Genomic DNA, 25595 nt, shown 5'->3' on the forward strand with positions numbered 1-25595 from the left:
TTGAGGCCTTGCGTGGATTTCCGCAGAGCTCCCAGGCAGCCTCCCCGGCTCGGGTCTGTGCCAGCAGCAGCAGCCTGCGTGGACCGTGTGTGCGCCACACGCCGGTGAGGGCAGGGCTGCTCTTCAGTGGGCGGCCGTGGAACACTGACGCTACAGCCGAACGTGACTCCTGTTGTTCCTTCTTTATTACACAAGCACATTATATATACTTACCATGTACTCGGGTTGGGACTCAACTAAATTAATCACGTTTGTTGCTTCATCGAGGTCACTCTAAAGAGAGCAGGCTCTTTGGTTGTTTGGTCGCGCTGTGAGCACGTGGGGAGGAGGAACACGGTGGCTCCTTGCTCTGCCCTGCTCTGTGCTGAGGGCCAGCACAGTTCCCACCATTTCACCCGTCAGTGCAGCTGGTGAAAGGCAGATACTTACTGTGAAAATAGATTGGCCCCGAAGACTCCGCCAGACGGGCGCCACGGACCCCCGTCCAGGGCCCTGGGACAAGTCAAAGGGGACAAAGTGGGACATTGAAAAGCCCCGGCCGTTGCTGCCAGCTGCTGGCGGGGTAGTTTTCACGCCTGTGGCTGGGGAGTCTGGGGGCTGCTGTTGATGGTGTGACACCTCCACCTGGTTCTGTGCACGCTGCCAGGGACGGCCCATCCAGTGCTCGCTAAGAACCTTTGCTGCAATAGTTGCGAGGCAGCAGCGTGTGTGGTCGGTTAACACATTGTATGTGGGAAACGTATTTATACGTTCTACCAGTGTAGTAGAGCGCGGGACACGTATTAATACGTTTTTTATAGACTAGCGGTAGAATGTGGGTAACGTATAAATACGTAAACTAAAGTTATCATAATTTTACTGAACGTTGCCATTTGCGCAAAAAATTAGCAAAAATGGCCCGCGCCACCTGTTAGCGCGCGATAAAAACTACCCGCAAACGAATTAACACACAAAGGTGGTTTTTCTCCTAAAGAGGAGATAAGGCAGGAAACCGTGAATACAAGATCAAGTTTTAAAGGTTTTCAGAGTTGGACCCTGTCCCTAGTCATCATTGCTCTGACGCACGCATAGCCAGTCTGTTCTTCTATGACAAGGGAGGTGAGAGCCTCTGGTTCCCTGGGTAAGACCTGAGCTCTTTCTGAATCGATTCCGTATCCTTCCATGCAGTGCTGACCCGCAGCCAGGCTGTGGGTGGAGGGGGCGCCCCTCCCTTCAGTTTCCCTCCCAGACCAGGAGGAAGGCAGCAGAGCCGGCGCCGCCCCGCGGGACTCTGCCCAGGAGAAGTGGCAAGAGGCGCACGGCTTGAGCGTGTGTTTCCTTTCTCTCTAGTGAAGAAGTCTGCAAGCGAGGCTTCACGGTGATCGTGGACATGCGCGGGTCCAAGTGGGACTCCATCAAGCCTCTGCTGAAGATCCTGCAGGAGTCCTTCCCCTGCTGCATCCACGTCGCACTGATCATCAAGCCGGACAACTTCTGGCAGAAACAGAGGACTAATTTTGGCAGCTCTAAGTTTGAATTTGAGGTAACTTCCATGTGTGGCCAGCCCAGCTATAACCACACCTATGGTTTAATGAAAAAAAAAACACCAAAAAAAACCCCAGATATTTTCCCCCTCCTCATTGTAAGCTGGTATTAGATTTTTTAAAACCACATATTAGAGGGAACTGCATATCTTATGTACATATGTGAAATTAATTATGGCATGAAGTAACAAAAGTGGGCTCATTTATCGTGTCATCCTAGTGGGTCGCTTACCCAAGGTGGGTTTGGGTGGCTCGGAAGGACGCTGTCTTGCAGACAGTGTGTACAGCATGAATTTGTTTTCCTCCTACCATCACCACTCCTTCAGTTTCCAAGGCTCTGAAAAGGCTTTGGTGCGGCAGTTTAATGAGCAGATTGTCGGAAGAAAGTGTCTGGCCAGCTTGAAACTGGATTCATGCCGTACATATTCTGTAATAAAATTTGAAAATTTTCTAATAATATAATAACTTTTGGTTCAATAGATTGCTTCTTCTAGCAACTTTTCCCTAAACATTAGGGTTCGATGATTATATTCATGTATTTTAAGGTAAACAGTGTGGGGGTGCAAAAAATAATTTTTACCCCTCCATTCTACGTTTTCCGGCTGGTCTAATAATCTAATTAACAGGAGACAGGACTACAAGAAAATGTCCAGAATGTATTCCGGATGTATATGCAGGAGTGCCGTGAGGCTATGAGGCCTGCAGACGCATTGGGCAGTTGATGTTTATATGCCATTCTGGACAAAGAAGGGGGAGGCAGGAGTCTGGGATGCCAAAGGGAAAGCAGGTGGTTTGCAGGTCGCTGAGAAAGAGCAAACATGTAAAGAGTTCTTGCTGGGCCCCCCAGAACCAGTGGGACGCAGAGGGGAGTCCAACAAGCAGCTCTGCCAGCCCCCTCCCCTCCCGGTAGTTTATATCCTGGCGCCAGGTGATGCTCTCTTCCTTCAAGCAGCTTTTTCTCTCTGAAACAAGTGAAGGGTCAGCAGTTCTTTCTGAGCTTATTGTTTCTTAATAACCAGCTTAAAATCAATGTCCCAAAGGCATATTTTGAGGCAGCAAAACTTTGGTCCCCCTCAGCAGCAATAATGGTATTAAACACATCACCCAGTATTACTCCTCAAGCCTTATGTGACATGTTACCCTTTTCAAAGTGTTGTTACTTCCATTTTAAATATCTTTCCCTGGAACTGATTTTCCATCTGAAATCAGAATTTACTTTTGATTTGAAGTTGTGTTCAAGAGAGTTAGGTGAAACATGAAACCAGTAAGCCTTTATCTTCATATACAATTAGAAGTGATTTTGGAGGATGATTTATTGGGTCTTACTATTTTCTTGATGTCAAATTTAAAGTGTTTTGCATTTACTGATACATGTTTTAAGCAGACGAATGGTTTGGCAAAATAATGCACGCACGGTTTTGCTAGTTGAAATATGATCTGTCGCTTGGCCTTCGAGGTTACCTAGACCGGTTTTTCCATTGAACTTGTTTGCCTCCAGGGACATTATTAAAAGTCCAGGCAGATGAGACGGGAGTGAACTGCAGTCACATGGCAGCAGAAGTGCTTGCTAAGGAGCAGCCCCTCTTTGTAACTTGGCTGCCTTCGCGGTTTCTTATGCCAGACGGCACCGAGGTCCGGGCGTAGGTTTCTCTAAGGCTGGAGGTGCCAGGTGGGACTCCACCCGCCTTTTTTTTCCTCTTTCCTCTTTTGGTTCTAGGCCATGGATCTTCCTCCTTTACCTTTGTCTTTGCATTTAATCACCCCGCCCTCCGATGCTTTCCTTGAAGCATAATTCTTACCTAATCCTGCAGCAGGTCTGACAGGTAGGGTGAGGCCAGGATTTCCTGTTTAGGTTGTAATTGACTAAAACTGTGTCACAGTGCAACACTTGTACTGCTCAGAATCTAGCGAAGAAACCTTCTGTCATTACCTTTGTGAAAAGAGCTTCTACCAGCTTTCTGGCTAACCCTTGTATGTTTTTTACATTTTGAAAAGCCATTCATGTCCTCTGAGGTGTTACCTGACGTGAGGTGGAGTTTAGGAAGGGGAATGGTGAGGGTGGTCTGGTTGGAGCAGCGCTGGTCTGTCCCTTAACAAGCAGCCCCCACACAAGTGTCCTTAGTGGGAGGTGGTGCTCCAGAGGGATTTTGGGCCCACCAACAGGATGCGAGCGTGACTGCGGAGAGACGGAAGCCTGGGCAGAGTTCTCTGCTGGGAGTGAGATGGTGGACGGGTGTGGATGAGGAAGGCTGCCTTGCCAAAAGGGAAATGTCAGACGTGCTCTGTTCTTGGCAATTTGACACATTTCCTGGTTAATGTGCCTAAAATCGAGGGTTAGTGTCCACATTCTTGGAAAGAAATCTAATATCTTTTTAAAAAAATATATTTTATTGATTTTTTACAGAGAGGAAGGAAGAGGGATAGAGAGTTAGAAACATCGATGAGAGAGAAACATCGATCAGCTACCTCCTGCACACCCTCTACTGGGGATGTGCCCGCAACCAAGGTACATGCCCTTTACCAGAATCGAACCTGGGACTCTTCAGTCCGCAGGCCAACGCTCTAGCCACTGAGCCAAACTGGTCAGGGCGAAATCTAATAACTTTAGCTCTCATGAAATACATATAAGTCTAAAATTTTAGATATTCCAAGTAACATACATGTGTTGCTCTAATGGGTTTATTTTCACCAACTATACTGTAGGGCTTCATTTACTTATATTTATGGGGCCAGAACAAGGTATGTTATGTTTTCTATAAATAGATGACCTGCTTTAAGTTTGAAGATCTGGGCCTAAACTGCTTTATGCTAACTAAGACCATACAGAGTTGGTTCATCTTCTCATACCTGTTTTTTCCCCTAAGACAAACATGGTCTCTTTAGAAGGCCTTACCAAAGTCGTCGACCCTTCTCAGCTAACTCCCGAGTTTGACGGCTGCTTGGAGTACAACCATGAGGAATGGATTGAAATCAGAGTTGCTTTTGAAGATTACATTAGCAACGCCACCCACATGCTGTCCCGGCTGGAGGAGCTTCAGGACATCCTGGCCAAGAAGGAGTTGCCTCAGGATTTGGAGGGGGCTCGGAACATGATCGAGGAGCATTCCCAGCTGAAGAAGAAGGTGATTAAGGCCCCCATCGAGGACTTGGACTTGGAGGGACAGAAGCTGCTCCAGAGGATCCAGAGCAGCGACAGCTTTCCCAAAAAGAACTCGGGGTCAGGCAACGCGGACCTGCAGAGCCTCTTACCCAAGGTGTCCGCCATGCTGGACCGGCTGCACTCCACGCGGCAGCATCTGCATCAGATGTGGCACGTGCGGAAGCTGAAGCTGGACCAGTGCTTTCAGCTGCGGCTGTTTGAACAGGATGCTGAGAAGGTAAAGGAGAAGGGAGAGGGATGCTAAAAGGGGGTACACAGGGAAGCTTTCTGGATCGTTTGGTCTAGAGCAGCGGTTCTCAACCTGTGGGTCGCGATATCTTTGGCGGCCGAACAACCCTTTCACAGGGGTCACCTAAGACCATCCTGCATGTCAGATATTTACATTACGATTCAGAACAGAAGCAACATTACAGTTATGAAGTAGCAACGAAAATAATTTTATGGTTGGGTCACAACATGAGGAACTGTATTTAAAGGGCCAGAAGGTTGAGAACCACTGGGCTAGAGAAAGGGCTGAGGCAGAGTAAGCGTCTCTCACGGTGTCAGTTAGAGACTAGAGATGGAGAGTGTCAGTTCCAGGACCGCCCCTAAATCTGCTTCCCATGGTCATTCCCTGTGCAGTGCAGTGCTATTTTAGAAACTTTGAGTTGTTAATTACTGACAGTTTCGAATGCCTGTAAGATAGACAAGAATGATATCTTTGGCTAAAAGAGTGAATGTTTTATATCATTATATTATTGAAAGCAATAGTTATGTACAGGGTGTCCCCAAAAATGTATATATACTTTAACAGCTTATAGCTCAATTTTGAAAATTAAATGTATTTTAATAAACACTGCCTTATAATTAATTACTCAAAGTGTATGTATACATTTTTGAGGGGACACCCTATATGTATGTCATTTGCTAACTTCTGCTCTTCTACACATACAAAGCCAGTGACAGTACACCATTCAGATCTATTTTTAAAAAGGGTGAATAATTAGTTTAAATTAATAGTTTCTGGGAAATATAGGCAATAATAATTTATGGTCTCATATCTTATTCTTGTGCTCCTGATAAACCAACTACTCAGCGAGAATTCTTGCCAGTTACCGGCTAACTCAGTCTTAGCCATGGGAAAGCAGTGCACTTCTTTATGGGAATGTGGTGCAAGCCATGGGTGTGGGTGAATTGGTCACTCTTCATTTGATCTTATGGACTGTTTTTCATGGACAGTTTTGTAAAGTAAAACAAACAAACAAATAAAAAAACTACATTAGAAATAAAGGACCTTTCGAAAGGTGACCCTCCAGTACTGTTCTTTGGTAAGCTTTTCACATACCTGTCAGTGCACTTAGGTTTTAGGTGCTGCTTTGTCAAAGACACTGGAGAATCTTCCTTCTAATTATTAAAAAAACCCACAAAACAGGTGGCCATCTCGGATTCTGCTTCAAGGCACAGTATCAGTGCTAACTGATGGGCGTTTATCCTATATAATAAAAGGGTAATATGCAAATCGACTGAACTGAGGAATGACCAGTCGCTATGATGCGCACTGACCACCAGGGGGGCAGACGCTCAATGCAGGAGCTGCACCTTGGTGGTCAATGCACTCTCACAGGGGGAGTGCTGCTCAGCCAGAAGCTGGGCTGACGGCTGGCAAGTGCAGTGGCCCACCTCCGCGGCAGCACTAAGGATGTCCGACTGTGGGGAGCAGGCCTAAGCCGTCAGTCGGACATCCCCTGAAGGGAAGGGGCCCCCCCCCCCCCATCTGTGCACGAATGTCGTGCACCAGGCCTCTAGTTTTTCTTTAAATGCTTTCCTTGTGAACAATGTAGTCTACATCCTTGTCCAGGTAGTCTCTCCATTGAACCTTAAGAGATATGTCTTTGTTCAATTTTTTCCCAATCCTTTTTATTTTCACAGTAAATTTTATTGTTTGCATTTGCCCAGGTTTTTTGTGGTTGTTGTTGTTTTTTACTTCTTGCATTCAAGAACATTATCTTATAGTCTTTGGCATTGCTATCACCAAAACCCACCCAGAGATGATAAATCCCTAGTACCTAACAGGTCTTTAGTTGAAGAGTAGTTTGGGGCCATTAAGTAGTTCAGTATAGCTTGGGGGCTGGGTTGAGAGTCAAAAGATGAGTTTGTCATTAGCCTGGGGACTTGAATATCTTTGCTCCATCCATCCTCATCTGTCAAAGGAACCATCTGTTAGATAAGATTTTCTTACAGGTCCTGCAGGTTCAGAACTGTGCTAACTTCTGAGACGTCAAGAATCCTGGACCCAAATGCTGAGAGGTTATCGAGGAAGAATGTTGCCTCTTCTGCGTTTGGCCCTATTCCCGGGTTCGTGTCAGTTCATTTCTTTTTCCTGGAGTGACTCAGGTTGTCTTTTTCGTTCTGGTAGATGTTTGACTGGATCACACACAACAAGGGCCTGTTTCTGAACAGCTACACTGAGATTGGGACCAGCCACCCTCACGCTATGGAGCTTCAGACACAGCACAACCACTTTGCTATGAACTGTATGGTAAGACTGTCGGGATAGTTTTATTGTGTGAGGGAAGGGATTTTAGGGAACGGGACACACACAGATCACATCCCAGCATGCAGCCAAGAGGCCATGTGGGCCTTCAGAGTTTCTGATTTGATGATAGCAGCTGACCTCCAAGTGTCCAGTTCTCAGTGCTCGCAGTGTCCAAGTAGCTTGTTTTCAGTTTTCAACAAACAAAAATGTAAACAAGCAAACCAACTAACCAGTGAAACTTGCACCAGTTACGTGGCCAGTTCACCATGGATGGTTTTGATGCCCATTCCTGTGCTCCGCCCCTTGGAGCTGCAAGTTGCTGGGTGCCACCGTGTTCCCTTACCTGCGCCAGAAGTAATGGGGATGTGGAGAAGGCACTCTGCGCAGACCAGCACTCTGTGAGCACAGTCTGTTCAAGGACATGAAAGTGATTCAGGAAACTATGGGTTCGAGGGGCAATGGTACCCACAGTGGGTCCCACAGCAGAGCCGTCCACATGGACAGCTCTTGTCAGGATTCTAACAGAGGGCATCTCCTTGAACTGTTCCTCCTTAAGGGGACAGAGAAAGTAAAAATGAGCAAATGTCATTACCTGGCACCAGAGATAGAACATGCGTATGCGAAGGGGCCAGGGACTTAAAGGACGCTAGTTATAAGCGTTAATGCCACAGGAGCCAGGGAAGCCAGTTCCCTGCTGACTGTGGCCTTGACTGACTGTCACAAGCTCACAAAGTGCCCTCCCTCCCTGACACTGTCAACACCTCTCTGTTAGCTGAGTCTAGCTTGCACACGCAGCCCAGAAAAGTAATTCAGAGGCTGCATGCAGTCTGTGGTCGCTGATCCCGGGCACAGGCGACTCCTCCTAGTTAGGTTGGGGCAGAAATGAGTAAAAGACTGTACGGGGGAAGAACGGACAAGTGGACACACTTTCTTGGGTGGGCTGCAGTCGAGGTAACAACCACAAGGCTCTTGCAGAGGTCTGGGTGCCAGGCCGTGGGAGACTGGCCCACAGGACCAGTGTGAGAAGGGAAGAAAAATGTGGAGAAGTTTGGACAGGGGAGGTAGTGAGATGTAGGGGCAAGATTGGGAGGAGCCATAGTTGTGTCTGTGGTTTGGGGGGACTATAGAGAGCACAATGTTCTGATGCATCACAAAGCATCATAAGTATGTGAATACAACAGCCTGGGCTTTGTTGAAGGTGTGTATCCCCGCCCCAGCCTTGGCTGAAATGGGACTTCAAAGAAGATGGAAGGTGGAAAGGGAACTATCATAGCGAAAACTTGTTTTGCAAAAAGCGCAGTTTTTTTAAGCCTCGCTCCCTTATTTTTTCAGGACACTGGTGGACCTGAAGATAGGAATCTCAGCAGAGTAGAAAAGCTTGATTTAAAATTTGAACAAAGCATTGTTCTGTGTCCCAATTCATATTCCTTGGAGAAAGTGCATCCATTTAGAGAATATTTTCAGTTGGCACAAAAAAGAAGACTTGGATTTATGGAGAAAGGAGAGCTTGTTTTCACACAAATAGCCTTGGGTGGCTACGGACATATTTAGTGGTTTCTGGGTCCTAGTTAGAAGCGGAACGGTTGGGGTCCTGCAGTTCTGGGTGACTGCTCGTCAGGCGGCTTGCCATCTGGACCCTTGTCAGGACCAGGAGCCAGGAAGTGAGGAATAGAGTATTTGTGTGCACACACTTGTGCTTTTGACTGCTCTGGCCTAACAAGATGCCTTTCAGCCCGTTGGTGTGTAATTTTGCAGCCTGACAAACAGAAAGGGGAACCAAAACGCAGAGCCCACGGAAATCCAGACAGCAAATAGGTATACCATTCTACACCAGGTGACTCTGCTGTTAAGAATATCACTTTTAAGCGAATAGGCCGTGTTTCGGGAAATTCTATGCATGTGTTTTAAAGGAAGCCTCCTGTTTGCCTTCCGCTAAGGAGCCCTCTCTTTCTGCCCCTTCCCCAGAACGTGTACGTCAACATAAACCGGATCATGTCGGTGGCCAATCGCTTGGTGGAGTCCGGCCACTATGCCTCTCAGCAGATCAAGCAGATCGCCAACCAGCTGGAGCAGGAGTGGAAGGCGTTCGCCGCGGCTCTGGACGAGCGCAGCACCCTGCTGGACATGTCCTCCATTTTCCACCAGAAGGCTGAGAAGGTCAGTGCCCGTCACGGGGTGGGACCGCCCGCTGCCTCCCTGGCACCTCCCCCCTGCGGCCAGATCCTTGGGGGACTTTGTGTGGCACCGAATCACCTGAGCTCTGCCAACGGTCAGCTGGCTTACCCCTCGCTGTGCAACCTGAGGCAGGTGGTTTAGCCTCCCGTTCCTTCGTTTCTCACTTGTAAAGTGGAAATCGAAGTTGGCTTGAGAGGAGTTTTACTGTGAAAATGAGATGATTCATATTAGGTGCCCTGCAGAGCGCCTGGCATGCGGTGGGTACTAACAAGAGGTAGTGCTGTTCTTTACCCCTCTCCTCCTCCTTTTCTCCCCCTCCTCGTTATCACTGCAAGACTCTAATTAGGATGCTGTGGCAGCAGGTGACAGAATGCCTGGCTGTCAGGCTTAAACATCAGGGCTTTGCTTTCCTCCCAAAACAAGAAGTGACAAAGTATAGGCAGTTCTAGCCAGACCCGATGCCAGGGCTGGGCGCTCGACCTTGCGCTCATGGTCACAGGATGTAGGCCACAGCTCCCAGCACCAGCCCTCCACTTGGTGTCCGGGGAGTGCAGGGCTGGCAGTGCGTGTCGTCGCCCATCACTTTGAGCAGGGAAACGTTACTGTCAGGAGATCCCTCCGCCCAGTGCTTTCCGCAGTCCAGGGCTGGGTGCGGGGAGGGGAGAGGGGGGACCCAGCTTCTTAGCCCCACCGCTGTAGGCAGGCCCTGCCAGCAAGGGCTGGGTGGACATGGCTTTGGGGCAGGCAGCTTTCAGTGTCGATCACGATTTTTAATGATGTGCATGGATTCTAACACATTGGCTTCATTGGCTGATGTGCTCGTCGAAATATCTTACTTAAGAGGTAATCTGTAAGGTGTGCCTGTACCACTCCCCACACCTCCACAACCTTTCCGCAAACAAACTGGCTGGAGCAAGCAGCTGTGGAGGCAGCAAAAGGAAAGCGATGCGTTCCTGACCGAGACGTCAGCGGGGACGGTGTGCTGGACAGTGACCTTCCTTCGCAGGTGTTGACAGCACAGGAACCTGTGGCCACCGGGAAGGCAGATGGGGAAGAGGCAAACGGTTGCCTTATTTTAAAGGGAAAATACTGATAGAGTTTTTTTGGGGAAAACTGTATTTATAGGGATTTGCACTGATGACTATAAGAAGGAAATAGTATCTCTTTAATCTAGAAGTGGTCTCTGTTGAGGAATGAAGTCAGTTGAGGTAAAACCGAGGCCCCAGCTTGCCTAGCTTTGGGCAAGGCAGCTAGAATGTTGCACAAGACACTAATTAGTAGTGATCTCAACTGTAGAGACCTTTAAAATGTGAAGCAAGAGAGGAAACGGTGGAAAAAACCTTGATCGCCTCATGTGAAAGCCAAGCTGTAAAAAGGAACTTTCAGGTTTCGGTAGGAAGATTTTTCTGCTTATTAATATGCATTTAACTAGTTTTATGATTAAAGGATAAGTAAAGGCCCCTCCCCACAAAAGTAGCTCTTTTAAAGTAATAGGAACCCCCTTCAGGATCAGCTAGCAGTGTCTGCAGGGCTCTGACCCGCTCCGGTCCCTGTCATTGTGCTGTTCGCTGGGCATTATTGTGGGTGGGCAGATGAGCTGTGTGCTGCCCACCTACGTGTCAGCTGGAGTGGGAACCTAGCATGAGGTGCAGCAACCCTTGGAACTGGGGCTGGGATGTAAATCGGTGGTGGGCGCCCAGAAGGTATGTCAAGATGCTGTGAATAAATTGGAAGCAGCACAAGCCGTCTGGGTGAATGGCAGGGAGTCCGAAGCATAATAACACATAAGGAAAATCTCTTTCGTAAACATAGTGGGATTCAGACTTGTAAATACACCCGGAAGATTACTTGCTGCTCTGACCTGCCTGAAAATAATCTAGAAGTGTGAGCGCCATGGGGCATTTTCCTCTGCAATGTTTTATTATTAAACATTTAATCCTTGTAGCAAAGTTGAAAGAGACTGGAGTGTTTTTCCTTGGATAAAATGAGTGGCTGTCAGTTATGGATTTGAAGGAAACTAAACTAGATGAATATATTGAACAGAATTTCTTGGTATCCTGCATAAACAATAGCAATGCTTGAGGTCTCCATGTAGATCAAGTGGATAAGCAATAGCAATGCTTGAGGTCTCCATGCAGATCAAGTGGCCCGAGAAGAAGTTAAATCCGAGCGTAGGGACGGAGTGGCAGGTGAGGCAGGGGCCGGCATTGTGGATGAACCTTGATGATGTCCTCAGAAAGTATTTCCTTCCCTCAAGCGAAAATGCAGTGTGTATCTTCCCTTCACTGAATAACAGTACGATCCTTGAAATTCTGATGCGGAGAAGAAGGTCACATTTACTAACATGGCTTTCCTCTCCCAGGAGAGCAGTTCCAGGACTAGGCCAGCTTTGTCCCTTCTTTTTAAATGCTTTACCTTCCAGTGATGCTTAAGCTGTTTTCCTAACCTCAGTAGGGGAAGGACCAGAAACTTTGGACGTCACAGGCTAGAGGTCCATCATAGCCACCTCTCTGAACGCCATCAGAATTCTCATTAAGAATTTCAGTCTTTTCAGGGGAACGTGGGGCTCAAATATGCGACCCTGTGTGAGTGGTCAAATGACAGGAAGAGGCCTTCCCTCTCGGGACAGAGCTGCCAGGGAGGGACACGTGTGTGCTGAGCTCCCCGCCTCTCTCCTCTCTCTGTGGATGCTCTGTGGATGCTCTGGTGTTGGTATTTGCTTGTGGGTTCATGAACATGAACCTAGATGAGAATGATGTTTTGTAGATGTTCTGCTTTCCGAAGATGCCTGGGCCACTCTGTCTCATGTCCTCATCTCCAGGATATCAGTTTGTCAGTGTGGGGGCATGACCTCTCTGTCAGCACTTTCGCCAGCAGATGGCGCTGAGGGCTCCAGCCTTCACTTTCTGGTCATGTGTTAGAGCCACTGGACAGCCCCTTCCTATTAAAAGCTCCCAAGGCAAATTACATTTTTGTAACATAAAGGAATAAAGTGACTTGGTTTTACTACACCTTAAAATCTCCCATTTTTACTATTAAATAATGTGATCTCGAGCCACACTGTCCGTATGTAGCCTAGTCAGCACATGTGGCTACGGAAGTTCCTTCACATTCACTAAAATATATTAACAAGGTAATTTGAAAGCTGAACGAAGTGGAATTCACTTCCTTAGTCACAGGATGCACAGTGCGGACGCTCAGGAGCACGTGGGCTTGTGGCCACTTTTACTGGACGGAGCAGGTGACAGGATAGGGCCGTCACTGCAGAAGCACCTGTTAGTGCTGATGTGGCTGACCTTCCGAGGGACCCATAAATCTGGTCTCCTTATTTATCTGTGACTTTAAGGGCCGCTGATCTGATAATAGCCAAAAAGAAATAACAGCCAATATTTGCATGGCTTTTTAAACTTCACAGCTCTTAACACAAAGCCTCATTTCCTCCTTAAGTCAGGCCAGTGAAGTGCATGGGGCTGCTGTCCTTGTCCTTATGTTCTGTTTGGGGAGTGATTTGCCTGTGGTCTCAAAGCTTGGGCTTTCATTATTTGAAGTTTTCATTATGAAAATCTCTTTGTTCCTGAGATGACAGCACACGATTTCAGAAACAAGCTCTTAGAAGTTATAGGAGGAGCCTGGCCGGTGTGGCTCAGTGGTTGAACGTTGACCTATGAACCAGGAGGTCATGGTTGGATTCCCGGTCAGGGCACATGCCCGGGTTGCAGCTTGATCCCCAGTAGGGATGTGCAGGAGGCAGCTGATCAATGATTCTCTCTCATCATTCATTGATGTTTCTATCTATCTATCACTCTTTCTCTCTTCCTCTCTGAAATCAATAAAAATATTTAAAAAAGAAATTATAAGTAAACTACTTTTACTATAGGCATATATAAAAGTTCTTGAATGTTTCTCTTTATTGGTTGCTTCAAAATTGGAGTTGACTATATTTCAGTTGTCATGTGGATACACCGACACACTAGTCTGACACTTCTGCTTACTGTGAAGTGTTGTATAACTAAAACTGTCCCTGTTACATAGGAGGCGCATTGCCTCTTGGGAATATGTTGTAACTCTGCTTTGTTTGGGGCGTGCTGTGGTGACCCGTGTGCAGCAGCCATTAATTAGTGACTTAACCTGGTGATTTATTAATGATGCTGGTTAACCTCAGTCAACTCATAATTGAAAAAGGTTTATAATAACTTAATAATTGGTGTTAAATGCAATAATCAAAGAGGAGAGAGTGAAACGGAGATCAGGAATAGTTAGACTCATTCAACCTGACCTAATTGACATTTATAGAACACCCCACCCCAGAAATACTTAAAAATATGCCTAATGAGTCATGGCTGCATCTGTGCAGAGCGGGAGTGGTAAAGTAAGTTATAACACTTCCATGGCCTTGAGGATGTGAGGTGGGTGCCGCACAGGGGGGTGAGGAGATGCTCCCTGTGGGTGTGTTGGTTTAGTCATGTTTGAAGCCAACAGAAACCACCTGCTATTCGATGACACTTAATGCCTTATCATTGCTCTCAAGTCCTAAGATTTGCACGCAGATATTTTTCTGAGCCAATACATAAATAATAAAGGGATTTTTATAAACAGTTGTTATTTGGATGGCTTGTCTATTTTAAGTTTCTCAAAAGTCCTAAGTACTTGGGAGGGCAGGTCAGTTACCCTATTTTAACTAGTCACCGTCGGCATCCCTGGTAAGCAGCAAGGCAGTGTAAACTAGGTGAAGCCCAGGGAAATGTGTTCATGTCTAGTTGGCTTAACTGAGTTAGCATCCCTAATTGGGTCTTCTGCAGGCTTGCCTTTGACACTCAACATGATGCATGCTGAGAGGATCTCCCTAGGACATTTGGCAGTGGTTTCTCAGCTATTGATGACTTCTGGGGAAGTGGGGGTGGCCGCGGGGGGAGGGGGCCAGAGGGTGGGGTCCTGAGGAGAGACCCGGGTGGCAGTCAGCAGCTGGCTCTGCAGCCTGCAACTGACACTCTTGTTTAACTTGCAGAGTGGGAGAGGCTGGCATGATCCCCGCCTCCCTCAGCCCACCCTTAGGTTCTGGCACACAGCCTAGGAGTTTGGAGGCCTTCACTGGGTTGTCTTTTAATCCTGTGTGTATTTGCTTTTGAAAAGGTAGAAAAAATGGGCCTGTTGCTCTTTCTGATGTTAGGTAAATGATTTCAGATGTTCACCATTAGCATTTTAAATTTTTTAATTACAGTTGTCATTCAGTATTATTTTGTATTAGACAATCATATTCGTGACAAAGTGCTCCCCCCAAGGTCTCAAGTGCCCACCTGGCACCATGCATACTTATCACACGATTATTGACTATATTCCCTGTACTGTGCTGTACATCCCCATGACTGGTGTGTAACTACCAATTTGTGCTTTTTTATCTCTTTACCTTTTTCACCTATTCCGCAACACCCCCCTCGCCCCGCAGCCATCTGTTCTCTGTGTCTGTGAGTCTGTTTCAGTTTTGTTTTGTTTATTTTGCTCTTTAGATTTCATGTAAGTGAAAACATGATATTTGTCTGACTGATTTCATGTATCATAATACCCTCATACCCTCTTGGTTCATACTATCTCAAATGATAAGGCTTCATTCTTTTTTTGTGTCCAATATTCCCTTGTATATACAGGGTGGGGCAAAAATAGGTTTATAGTTATGGGTACATGAAAGACAGAGTTTATTCTTGAATTAGTATTTATAATTGTTGTATTGTTTTCCATACGAGCAACGGTAAACCTACTTTTGCCCACCCTCTGTGTACCGCAGCTTTTTTATCTGCTTTACTTCGGCTGCTTCCATATTAACATGGCAATTGATACAGGGGTACATATGTTCTTTTGAATTGGTGTTTTGGGTTTCTTCAGATACATACCCAGAAGTGGAATGGCTGGGTCATAAGGCAGTTCCATTTTTAATTTTTTGAGGAACCTTCACACTGTTTTTCATGGTGATGACACCAATTTGCATTCCCACCAACAGTGCACCAGGGGTCCCTGTTCTCCACATCCTCACCAACACTGTTTGTTGATTGATTGGTGGTAGCCATCCTGACAAGTGTGAGGTGATATCTGTTGTGGTTTTAATTTGCATTTCTCTGATGATTAGTGATGCTGAGCATCTATTCGTATGTCTGTTGGCCAACTGTGTATCCTCTTTGGAGAAATGTCTATTCAGGTCCTCTCCCAGTTTTTAATGGGATTTTTTTTAAAGCTGTTGAGTTGTATGAGGTCTTTATAAATTTTCAATTTTAACTTTCTCTCAAATGTGTCATTGGTGATTATCTTCTCCCATTCAGTAGGTTTTCTTTCTATTTTGTTGATAGTTTCCTTTGCTGCGCAAAACCTTTTTAGTTTGATGTAGTCCTGTTTGTTTAATTTTTGTTTGTTTCTTTTGCCTGAAGAGATATATCAGAAAAAAAATGTTGCTCAGAGAGACGTCAGAGATTGGCTGCTTGTGTTTTCTTCTAGGAGTTTTCCAGTTTCGAATCTTACATTTAAAGCCTTTAATCCATTTTGAGTTTATTCTTGTATGAGGTGTAAGAAGGGGGCTAAAGACAGTTGTTCAGTAAGTAGTGTTGGGAAAATTGGACAGATATATGCAAAGTAATGAAACCATTAGCAACTGAATGAAAGAGGAAAGCAGGAGGGCTGGGTGGCTCTGGGAGAGTTGCACTGCTATCCTGCTGGGGCTGGAGGCTGACACAGCAGGGCAGTTAGAAATGTGAATTTAGCAAAGGAGTGGGAAGATTAACCGGCATGCCCAGAACAGCAATGCAGGGCAGAGCTGCTCGAGGTGTGCTCCTGGACCTGGCCCCAGAGTCCCCCGAGGTCATCATTTCAGGTGCAGGTGCCCGGGCCCAGCCCCCGCTCTGCCAGAACCTAAACCAGGGGTGGATTCTAGGAATCCAGTTTGAGAACTCATGGGAGAGCCATTTGAGATGGAGATTCAACCAGGTTCTTAGAATGTCTCAATTACCCTTATTTCAAAACCACGTTAAAAAATAGCCACTTCTCACTATACGTCGCCATTGATAGATATCATCTTTTTTTTAACCTTCCAAGTACATGAGCAACGTGGACTCGTGGTGCAAGGCCTGCGGAGAGGTGGACCTGCCCTCAGAGCTGCAGGACCTGGAGGACGCCATCCACCACCACCAGGGCATATACGAGCACATCACCCTGGCGTATTCCGAGGTAGGCGGGCCTCTCTACTACGTTTGCAAAACAGCGTTATTTTTGTGTCATAGCACATAGGCTAGGGAAAAAAGGAAGTTCGGGCTGGCCTAAAAAAACCTTTTGATTTTTGAGTGAAACTTCAGTTTTATTGTAACTTTTGAACTTGAGTAGGGGGTGAAAGCTAGTAAGGAAAAGAGGGTGGTGGTGGTTGGCAGTGAGCAGACCTTTCACGGCCTGTGACACTGTGGGTGTCCTTTAGAGGGCTCAGATTTTCATTTGCTAAGTCTCTGAAATCCCAGTCTTCTTGTCTCCACTTAACACATTGTTTGCGGGTAGTTTTTATCGCGCGCTAACAGGTGCCGCGGGCCATTTTTGCTAATTTTTTGCGCAAATGGCAACGTTCAGTAAAATTACGATAACTTTAGTTTACGTATTTATACGTTACCCGCATTCTACCGCTAGTCTATAAAAAACGTATTAATACGTGTCCCGCACTCTACTACACTGGTAGAACGTATAAATACGTTTCCCGCATACAATGTGGTATTCAGGAAACACGTGTTTGCATGCTCTTCAGACTGGTCAAACTCCAGTTAGCCTCCCTGAGTGAGCTTTCTAGAAAAGAGGCAAACCCGATGCAGCCTCATGCTCTGCCTTGCAAAGCACACACTATTTTTTTCAAATCTGCAAAGCTGCTCGCTGTTGTAGAAATCTCAGGGTAGTGTTATTATTTTAGGGTAAATTATTTCATGTAATTACCCTGGTTTATTTCTGCCACCTTCCTCTGTGCCAGGCTTTGTTGTAAGGACTTTATATATTACCGCTCACAAGTCTGGGGCATGTACTGTATTTCCCTGCTGTTACAAATGAGGAAACTGAGGCTTAGTGAGGAAGTGACAGGTCAAGAGCTGGAGGAGGTGGAGCTGGAACGTGAGCCCTGACAGGTCGGCTTCACCTTCTCAGCTGCCTTCTGTCATATCATGTTAGTGATGATGACAACTACAGGTGGGTCAAGGCGTGTCACTTGTGGGTTGTTTTTTTATGTTTTTATTGATTTCAGAGAGAGGAAGGGAGAGGAAGAGAGAGATAGATTGCCTCCTGCACGCCCCCCTCTGGGGGATGAGCCTGCATCCCAGGCATGTGCCTTGACTGGGAATCAAACCATGACCTCCTGGTGCATGGGACAGTGCTCAACCCCTGAGCCACACTGTCCGGGCAGAGGGGGCACAGAGTAGATGTTTAGTAAATCTTTAAATCCAAGTCTTCCTTGATGTGAACCACATCCACTGTGCAAGTCGTGGGAAGAAACTGGCCTTTTGTTTTGAGTCTGGCACCTCCTGCTTCCCCAAGAAGCTGGCACTCTCCTGTCCTAGGCCCAGGTCTCCTGGCCCCGAGTGCCGAAGGAGGAATTAAAACGTTTGCTTGGAATGTGGTCAAACCTTCTTTCCCTGGAAGTTGATATCTACATGCTTGTTTCTCTTGCTCCTTTTGTGCCTAACAAGATCCCTTTATCTCTCAGCACTATTTTACGCTGTCCATGGAATTAAGAATAGTTACCTCTATATATGCTTCTTAACTTTACATCCAGTGTTCACTAACTAGTTTGATTATCTAGTTTTTTAGGCACTATATCAATAAGTGGTAGCCTTTTTATAGTAAAAATGAGAATTGAACAGATCTGTAATTTTGTATTGCACTGATTCATGAAGATTTTGTGTCAAATGCATTAAGTTCTTTCTCGCGTGTACTGTCTCTGTGCATCGTCTGATTTCGACCTGGAATATAGAAAGTGAATGGCCTGTTATCCACCGTGGAAGGGGGTCTTCCAAGAAGCTGGTTTTGATTTCGGTGGTAGGCTCCTGCCCCCGTGGGACTGAGGAGCTCACACACAAGGGGACCGGTTGGCAGGAGCTGGGCTGCAGCCTTTGCCTGCGTGTCCCGACCATGTCATGCTCCGGCCCAGCTGCTGGTTCAGCCTGTCTGTTGCCCTGGGTACTGCTAGCAAAGCACAGAGTTTCCTCACTGTCACCACTACGTTCTATGAAAAAGGGCATCTTGACATGGGAACTGTGTTTACCTGTGGTGCCGATTCGTTAGATTTCAAGTTGGCACTAATAATTCAATGGCACTTAGACAGCTTCCCAAGCTGGGGTCTTAAACCACAGATTTAGTCTAAATACTTGTTTGCAGCTGCTCCATACACTCCAGGAGACAGTCATTTGAACCAGGTATATGGAAAGATTTTCTATCTCTCTCCCTCTCTGAAATAAGTAAAAATATATTTTTAAAAAGAGAAAAGTTTGCCCTTGATGAGCATTTTGTGAAGAGATATACTGATGTAGCAGGTTCGGACTTCTCATGGCCTCCGCCCACATGCACTGTGGCTGTCTGACAATGGCACTTATTTCCATCCCTCCTCTGTATTCACTAGGCGGCCTTTTCTGCGTAAGAAAGAGCTTTGTTCTCATGCATCCATTCATTCAGTATGGATTTATAAAATCTTTTTATATTCAATGGGCTATAATCCAATACTCTATTTTAATGCCTAAATTGTCCACATTTGGCTAGCAGGAGTCCCTTTTTTGTGTTTATGATAAATCCTTATCATTATTTGAGCATTACTTTCTGGCATACCAAGATGGTTCCCGACTCATCTTGTCCTTTCCCTGCATCGTCCCTGAGGTCAACCATCTCACCAAGAAGTTCTGGTTCCTGTGCTGTTGTGTGGTATTTAGAAACTAGGATCTGGGTGCTTTCGAGGATTTGTCTACCTGTGGGTGTCAGTGCTTCTAGGCCCTCTGAGCAGTTAGAGTCAGGAAACATGTATGTTAATGTCCATCCGTCCATCCATCTGTCCATCCATCCTTCCATCCATCCACACACATCCACAGCTACTGCCCCATCTACCTGTGTCTATCTCTACTTTAAAACTGCGTGTGTTTTTACTGGTGCTTCCATTTCTGATCCAATCCTCAGAGTCCTCTCCAGCTTTCCCCATCTGTTTATACATTCCTCCCAGACAGCAGCGAAACCGGCTCCCTCAGTGTATGAACGCATTTGTTTACTCAGTGCATTTGCTCAGCCTCCCAACCTTTCTGCCTGGCCTCTGTGAGCCCCTCACCCTGCCCACCCACTTCCTCAGAACGCCTGGCACCATGTCCTCCATGCCAGGAGGTGCGGGGAAGAAAGATGGGAAGGAAGGGCTGTCATGCTTTTTAAGTTTTTTGTTTTGTTTTGTTTATTTCCTAAATTAGTGGTTTTCTAACTTGGGTGTTCTGGTTAAAAGTGCAGTTTCTCATAACACATACGCCCCTCTCCCCATGAATCTCCATGCTCAATGGGCTCTTTTAGTGATTCAGCGACTGATGCAGATGCTTCACAGACCACACACTGAGACAGCCTTCCTTGTTCCAAAGGCGGTGGGTCTGCTCAGTGGACATCCATCCACGGAAAGCTTCCTTTGCCTGCTGTGGGTGCAGGGTCATTAAGAGTTGGAATTCTACAAGCAAGGCTTGCTCTTCCTTTTTCTTTTCTCTTGTCCTCTCCCTCCATCCCACAATTTTTCTCTTTCAACCGTGTCCATAGTTTTCAGTATCTGATGATAGTAAGTTTGCAGTGGGAAATCTTCCCCCCACTTTTTCCTCAGGACACAAACGCCTGCTTTTCTGTGTTTTAATTAGACCTGTCCCACGTTGTTCCGTTTGTGTTTTAGCAACAGGAGAATACCTGTGCCTGGTAAACATCCCTTGCTGCAGCTCGCCAGGTTTGGGCTCCTGTCTGATGGAGTTGATCACAGGAGAGTGAAGCCATAGAAACGTATGGGATAAGCTGTAGTTTTAGAAACGGCATAGAGAGTGGTTATTTTTAACATTTCATTTTAAGCAAGCAAACTCATCAACTACTTTCTCAACAAGCTGAATTCATACAAATGACTATCTCATATGCCCATGCCATCCTGGAAACCTGAACATCAAGCATGTGATTGTGAGGCGAGACTGTGGACAGAGTCCATGCACCTGCTGAAGGTCCCGGCCCTGCAGCGCGGCGGGTGGTTCCTGGAGAAGGGTGAAGCACCACATGTCTGGCCCGCTCCGATCCAGTGCGACTCCAGGGTTTAGTTTCTGCATCACTTTTCCTCAAATACGCTGACCTGGTTCGCACTTCGGCAGGCTCCATGGAAGGGGCTGATTTGCTGCCTGCACAGCTGGCTGAGCTTCTTTTTGAAGGCTCTGGATACATGGTGATGCTGTGATTTGTGTTATTGGCATTGGAGAAAACAGACAGTAAAGTGCGTCCCCTGGTTAGTACGCTTACTGAGATCACGTGTCCACGGTGTGTGTGGAAGCTCGTCATCCTCGCTCCAGAGGAACACCAGGAAGCTGTTGATTCTGAGCCTCATTAAGTATTGCAGCATCGCTGGAGGTGTGCAGGTGCTGCCGTCAACCTTTGGCAGCACATCAGAGCCAACAGGCCGCATGGCAGTCTCCCTCCTTCCCCCAAACAACTTGCAAGGGCTTGAAATCCAGGAGCGGAAAAGGTCAAGCCCACGCGGAATCTACAGAACACACGTGTTCTCTGCGTGAATCTGACTTACTAACTGGGCTACCCCAGCAGTTTCTGGTCTCTGTCTTGTTTCAGTTTTTCCTTTCTGGTAATCCCAGGTAGAGGTATCAGAGTGAAACACAGTTAGAGTGACCTGGTTTTGAATAAGAAACTAACAATCTAAAAGAAATAGGACAGCCCTCCACAAGCTAATGTCTAAGAACTCACCTGGGAAAGAACCGTCTCAGAGGGGGGCCGAGAGCTCTGAAGGGGAGCAGGCTGCCTTCCTTCTCTCAGGCGGCCTTCCCGAGGCTGGGAGAACACCTTGGCTTATGGGACCTTCCAGAAGGTCACTGGCCTGTGCTACTGGTAGGAACTTCTTTGTGCAGCCCTGTTACGACAGGTTTGACCTCCTTACACAAAGGCGAAGTGTGCCCTTGTTTGGCTGAGGAGTGTCACTCTTAGCTACAAAATAAGCTTGAGAGTCACACGCTGACATCTTCATCACTCTTCCCGGCTCTGCTAAAACCGTTTTGGAGAATATTTACCTAAGAGTTGGAAAGGTTAGTGGTGGCTGTGAAAGCATTTCCAGGCTTAGCGTGGAGGTCTGTGCACCGCAGGCCACAGTGAGCCAGCCCTGCAAGAGAGTCAAAACAGATGGTGTTGGTTTGGTCAATGCTCATAGTGCAATTCATTTCATGAAAGTTTTGAAGGACCACTGTTTCTTTATGACAGGCTTTGTCTAGTCATTTCTAACCAAGTCTTTATGTATTTTGTGTATTTTGCCTGTCTGGGTTATATCTCTGGAAGAATATTTCCTACACTTTTAAATATATATATATATTTTTTTAAAATTAATTTCAGAGAGAGGAAGGGAGAGGGAGTGGGAGAGAGAGAGAGAAACATCAGTGGTGAGAAAGAGAATCATTGATCGGCTATTTTCTGCACGCCCCCTCCTGGGGATTGAGTCCACAACCTGGGCTTGTGCCCTGATCAGGAATCGAACCCTGACCTCCTGGTTCACAGGTCAATGCTCAACCACTGAGCCACACTGGCCGGGCCATTTCCTACACTTTTAGATCTAAAACACTACATTTGGACCTGACTGACATATTCTAGGTCATAGTTGGTCTTTGGGTGGTGTTTCTGCAAACTTAAGCAATAATCTCCAAGAACTGTTCTCTTACCTCAGAGCAACATTCTTACTTGGTGCAAGTGAAGAATATTTCTGCCAGAGACTCTTAGCTCCAGTCTGATTTAATGGGAAACGTATTGATCCAAGGACCAGAAATAAGGATAGGAAGTCTCTGTGAGGTTTGGTGGACTGTTTTTAGGGTGACACAGGAATTCAAGCGAGAAATCTTAGGTGCAGTTGTAAATATTCAAGAACCAGACTTTTGTTCTGTGTTTCAAATAGTTAAGTTTCCACTTAAATATTAGGAACAAACATACCTTTGATATGGTAAACTTGTAAACTTGAATCCCTTTCTTTCGCTTTAGTTAGTACTTCTGTTTTCTTAAGTCATTTAGGTATTTGAGCATATCAGTTCCTATCTTTATAAAATGTTAATCTTTGTAAAATGTAACTTCTGTGGCCATTCAAGCCCCCGAGCACTGTGCTCAACACAGAGCAGAACCTGAAACAGTGAGCCACTTCGATCTGTTCAAAAATTACAGAAGATTAAGTGCTGCTTTTTGATAATAAAGATTGATTTTCTTTTTTGCAGCAACTGTCCCTTTGGGGGATAGGGTTTGACTACCTAAAGTCTAGAAACACATTTTTAGACAAAAGGTGTAACTTAAGCAAATTAATTCATCTGGTTCTATAGCTAAGAAATCAAAACTGTATCACATACCATAAACTTAGATGTGTTATTTGTTTTAGTACTTAAATTATATATGAATATGTTGGCTTCTATATACTTTTCAATCTCCTCTTTCAGTAATTTTCTGGTTACTCTGTGCCATTTAGAAATCTTTCTATAAAATAGGATATTAGTCTTCATAAAATTCTAGCATTTTCCCCCTACATACTACTGTTGTTCTTATAAAAACAAAGATATTTTGCTAACTATATGAAATCCTTTATGTGCTTGAAGAATACCTTTTAAGTTGACAAATCTATGGGTAAAATAGGATTGCTTCTGAAAGGTTTTGGGGGAAATGCGGTGCCTGAGTGTGCCTTCGACGTTGCAGGCTGTCTGGTCCTAGCGGATGCAGATGGTTTTGTTGCCCAGAGTCTTTCCTGCTACTTCTGCTGCCATCTCTGCTGCCATCTCTACCAGTGAGTGACAGCCAGCAGTGGAACCAAGAGACACTTTAACCCCTGCTTCGGAATTCCTAGAAGGCAAAGCTTTGTTTAGTGAGTTGTCTTTTGTTTAGATATTTGTGTGTTCCACCCTCAGCCATTCCTCACCACCCCTCCTCCATGAGCAAGCTTGATGTTCTCAACCCAGTAATCGTGTCTGCTCTCAAACTGTTACAAAGACACCCCCGCAATGGCAGTCATCGGAATCTCCTTGCTCAGATTACTCTTTCCTTCTCAGTGGTGGAATATTAATGGTGTCACATGGATATCTTTGGAGACTTGGTGAGGGCAGGAAGACCATCTTGTATTGCTGGTTTAAGGTCCAAAGCAAAGGCTTACGATAGAGGTTTGCCTTCTGCCCGTATAGAAGCCCCAAGGCTGGCATTCCAGGGCTGGTGTGGTGGTTCTGTTAGTAAGAGGCTCTCTGGACCCGTTTGCTGTCATCCTGAAGGTTACCTCAAGGTCATGAATAGCTGCCGAAGCTCCAGCCATCTCCACCACGTTCTTGGAATCAGGGAGGAGGACGAGGAAGGGGAATGAGCATGCTCAGCCTCCTATTCAGCATTTTTCTGGGAGTCCCATTCAACAGGCTTTACTTCCGTACATTGGCCACTTCTGTAATCAAGGCTGAGAAATATGGTTTTATAGCTGGGGTGTTGCTGTACCTGACCGTAGGGGTTTGGCTCTGGAGGAAGTGACTTTGAGGAGGCATCTGTCGGTTTCTGCCACACCTTCGGGTCAATGTCCATCTGACATGTTCACCAAAGCATGTTTAACAAATGGCTATGATGTCTGCTGAAATAAATGTATGCTAGTAATCTAGCTTTACATAAAGTTTATATATGTTCATATATATGTTTCATATATGCTATGGTATAAATTAGAGACGAAAGAAAGGTGATGTATGATAAAATGTGTTTCAGTCTATAAATGCCTAAGTACATGCAACAATAGAAGAGAAAAAAACACGAGATATTCATGCTCTGGCCATAAATATAAAGCCATCGTGAATATGGCAACTGCAGATGCAGACTTGGCATGAATTAGGTTTGGTGACTCAAATACTAGACTACTGTTAACCTGCTGATATTTTGAAATGGTAAGCAACTCATAAAGTTCCAAAGAAAAGCAGGCCTTGCTTTGATTCACATGGTAACTGCATTCCCAGAGAAATCAGGGGCTGTTAGAGGAGGCAAGAAAAAGAGAGCAGTAACTTCATGCTTATATGTTAAGTAGCGCCTAGCTCAGGTGATCACCAGAAGCAGGACACTTCGTGTTGAAGTAGCACCTTGCCTCTGACTCCCTGGCAGTCAGCCCGCCCGGCACTCACAGGGCGTCCCCTGCTCGCGGTCACTGTCAGAAATGCCTGTGCAGACTGCAGCGACTTCTGGGGCTGTCCCTGCTTTAGAAGACGCTCATTTTCACTGCTTAGCTTTTGCACATGCCTGACCCTGCTAGTGGTTCAGTTGGTTCTTTTCCTACCTGTTTTCTTTGATTACGTCTGCTTGGCTTATTTTCGCTGAAGTGTTGCCATCTTGATGTATTAGATCAATTTTAATCTATGACTGGCAGCCCTCATAAGCCACAGTCAGCACTTCCAACAAAGATCTCAAAATCTGGTATGAGGAAAAAAAGTTACATTCCAACATGATTTACCATTTTAAAAGATTAAAAGAAGAGATTAGAAAATTCCACTGGCCTCTAGATTTTGTTTGCTAGAGACTCCCTGTGTTAGCCTGTCCCATTCACCCACCCCTCCTCCTCGCCCTCTTGTGTTGTAACCAGGCTCTGCTTGCTCCTCTCCCCCCTACCCTCCCAGCCCCCTAGAGACCCAGGGAGGTTTCAGATTCCGAGGTGTCTGAGCTCCAAGGGCTCCGAGATGCAGCCTTACTTTAGGAAGCCCCCTGAGTCACACAGCTGTTGCTCTATGACTCCTTTTTGTTGTCTGATCGGACATGTTTTCCTTCTATGACATCTGGCTTGGCTTAATCACCCTCATTCTTAAGACTCACTTAAAAATGAAAAACACACCATGCTTTTCTTTTCATATTCCACCCTCGTCTTTTCTTACTTCTTTGGTTAGTCTGAATGCTTTTCATTTCATTGTTTATTCCGTAGTTCACTGTGCTAATACAGCACAGAAGTCTTTTCCCAAAGCTCATGACATTTTAATTAACATTACTT

At 45.9% G+C, this 25595-nt stretch overlaps 1 protein-coding gene across 1 annotated transcript in view; it reads left to right on the forward strand.

Moving 5' to 3' along the window:
- The first annotated feature begins 1343 nt into the window (after nt 1-1343).
- TRIO (trio Rho guanine nucleotide exchange factor) overlaps nt 1344-25595 on the forward strand; it is a 190669-nt gene continuing 166417 nt past the window's right edge. The window contains exons 1-5 of the mRNA XM_081090545.1: nt 1344-1522; nt 4388-4900; nt 7079-7201; nt 9164-9355; nt 16448-16579. Of these exons, the coding sequence (XP_080946671.1) occupies nt 1370-1522; nt 4388-4900; nt 7079-7201; nt 9164-9355; nt 16448-16579 (1113 nt within the window). The 5' untranslated portion in view covers nt 1344-1369. The remainder of the gene's footprint in view (nt 1523-4387; nt 4901-7078; nt 7202-9163; nt 9356-16447; nt 16580-25595) is intronic.

The sequence above is a fragment of the Myotis nattereri genome (genome assembly GCF_964212035.1).
Source record: "Myotis nattereri genome assembly, chromosome: 4".
In the NCBI taxonomy this organism is placed as follows: Eukaryota; Metazoa; Chordata; class Mammalia; order Chiroptera; family Vespertilionidae; genus Myotis; species Myotis nattereri.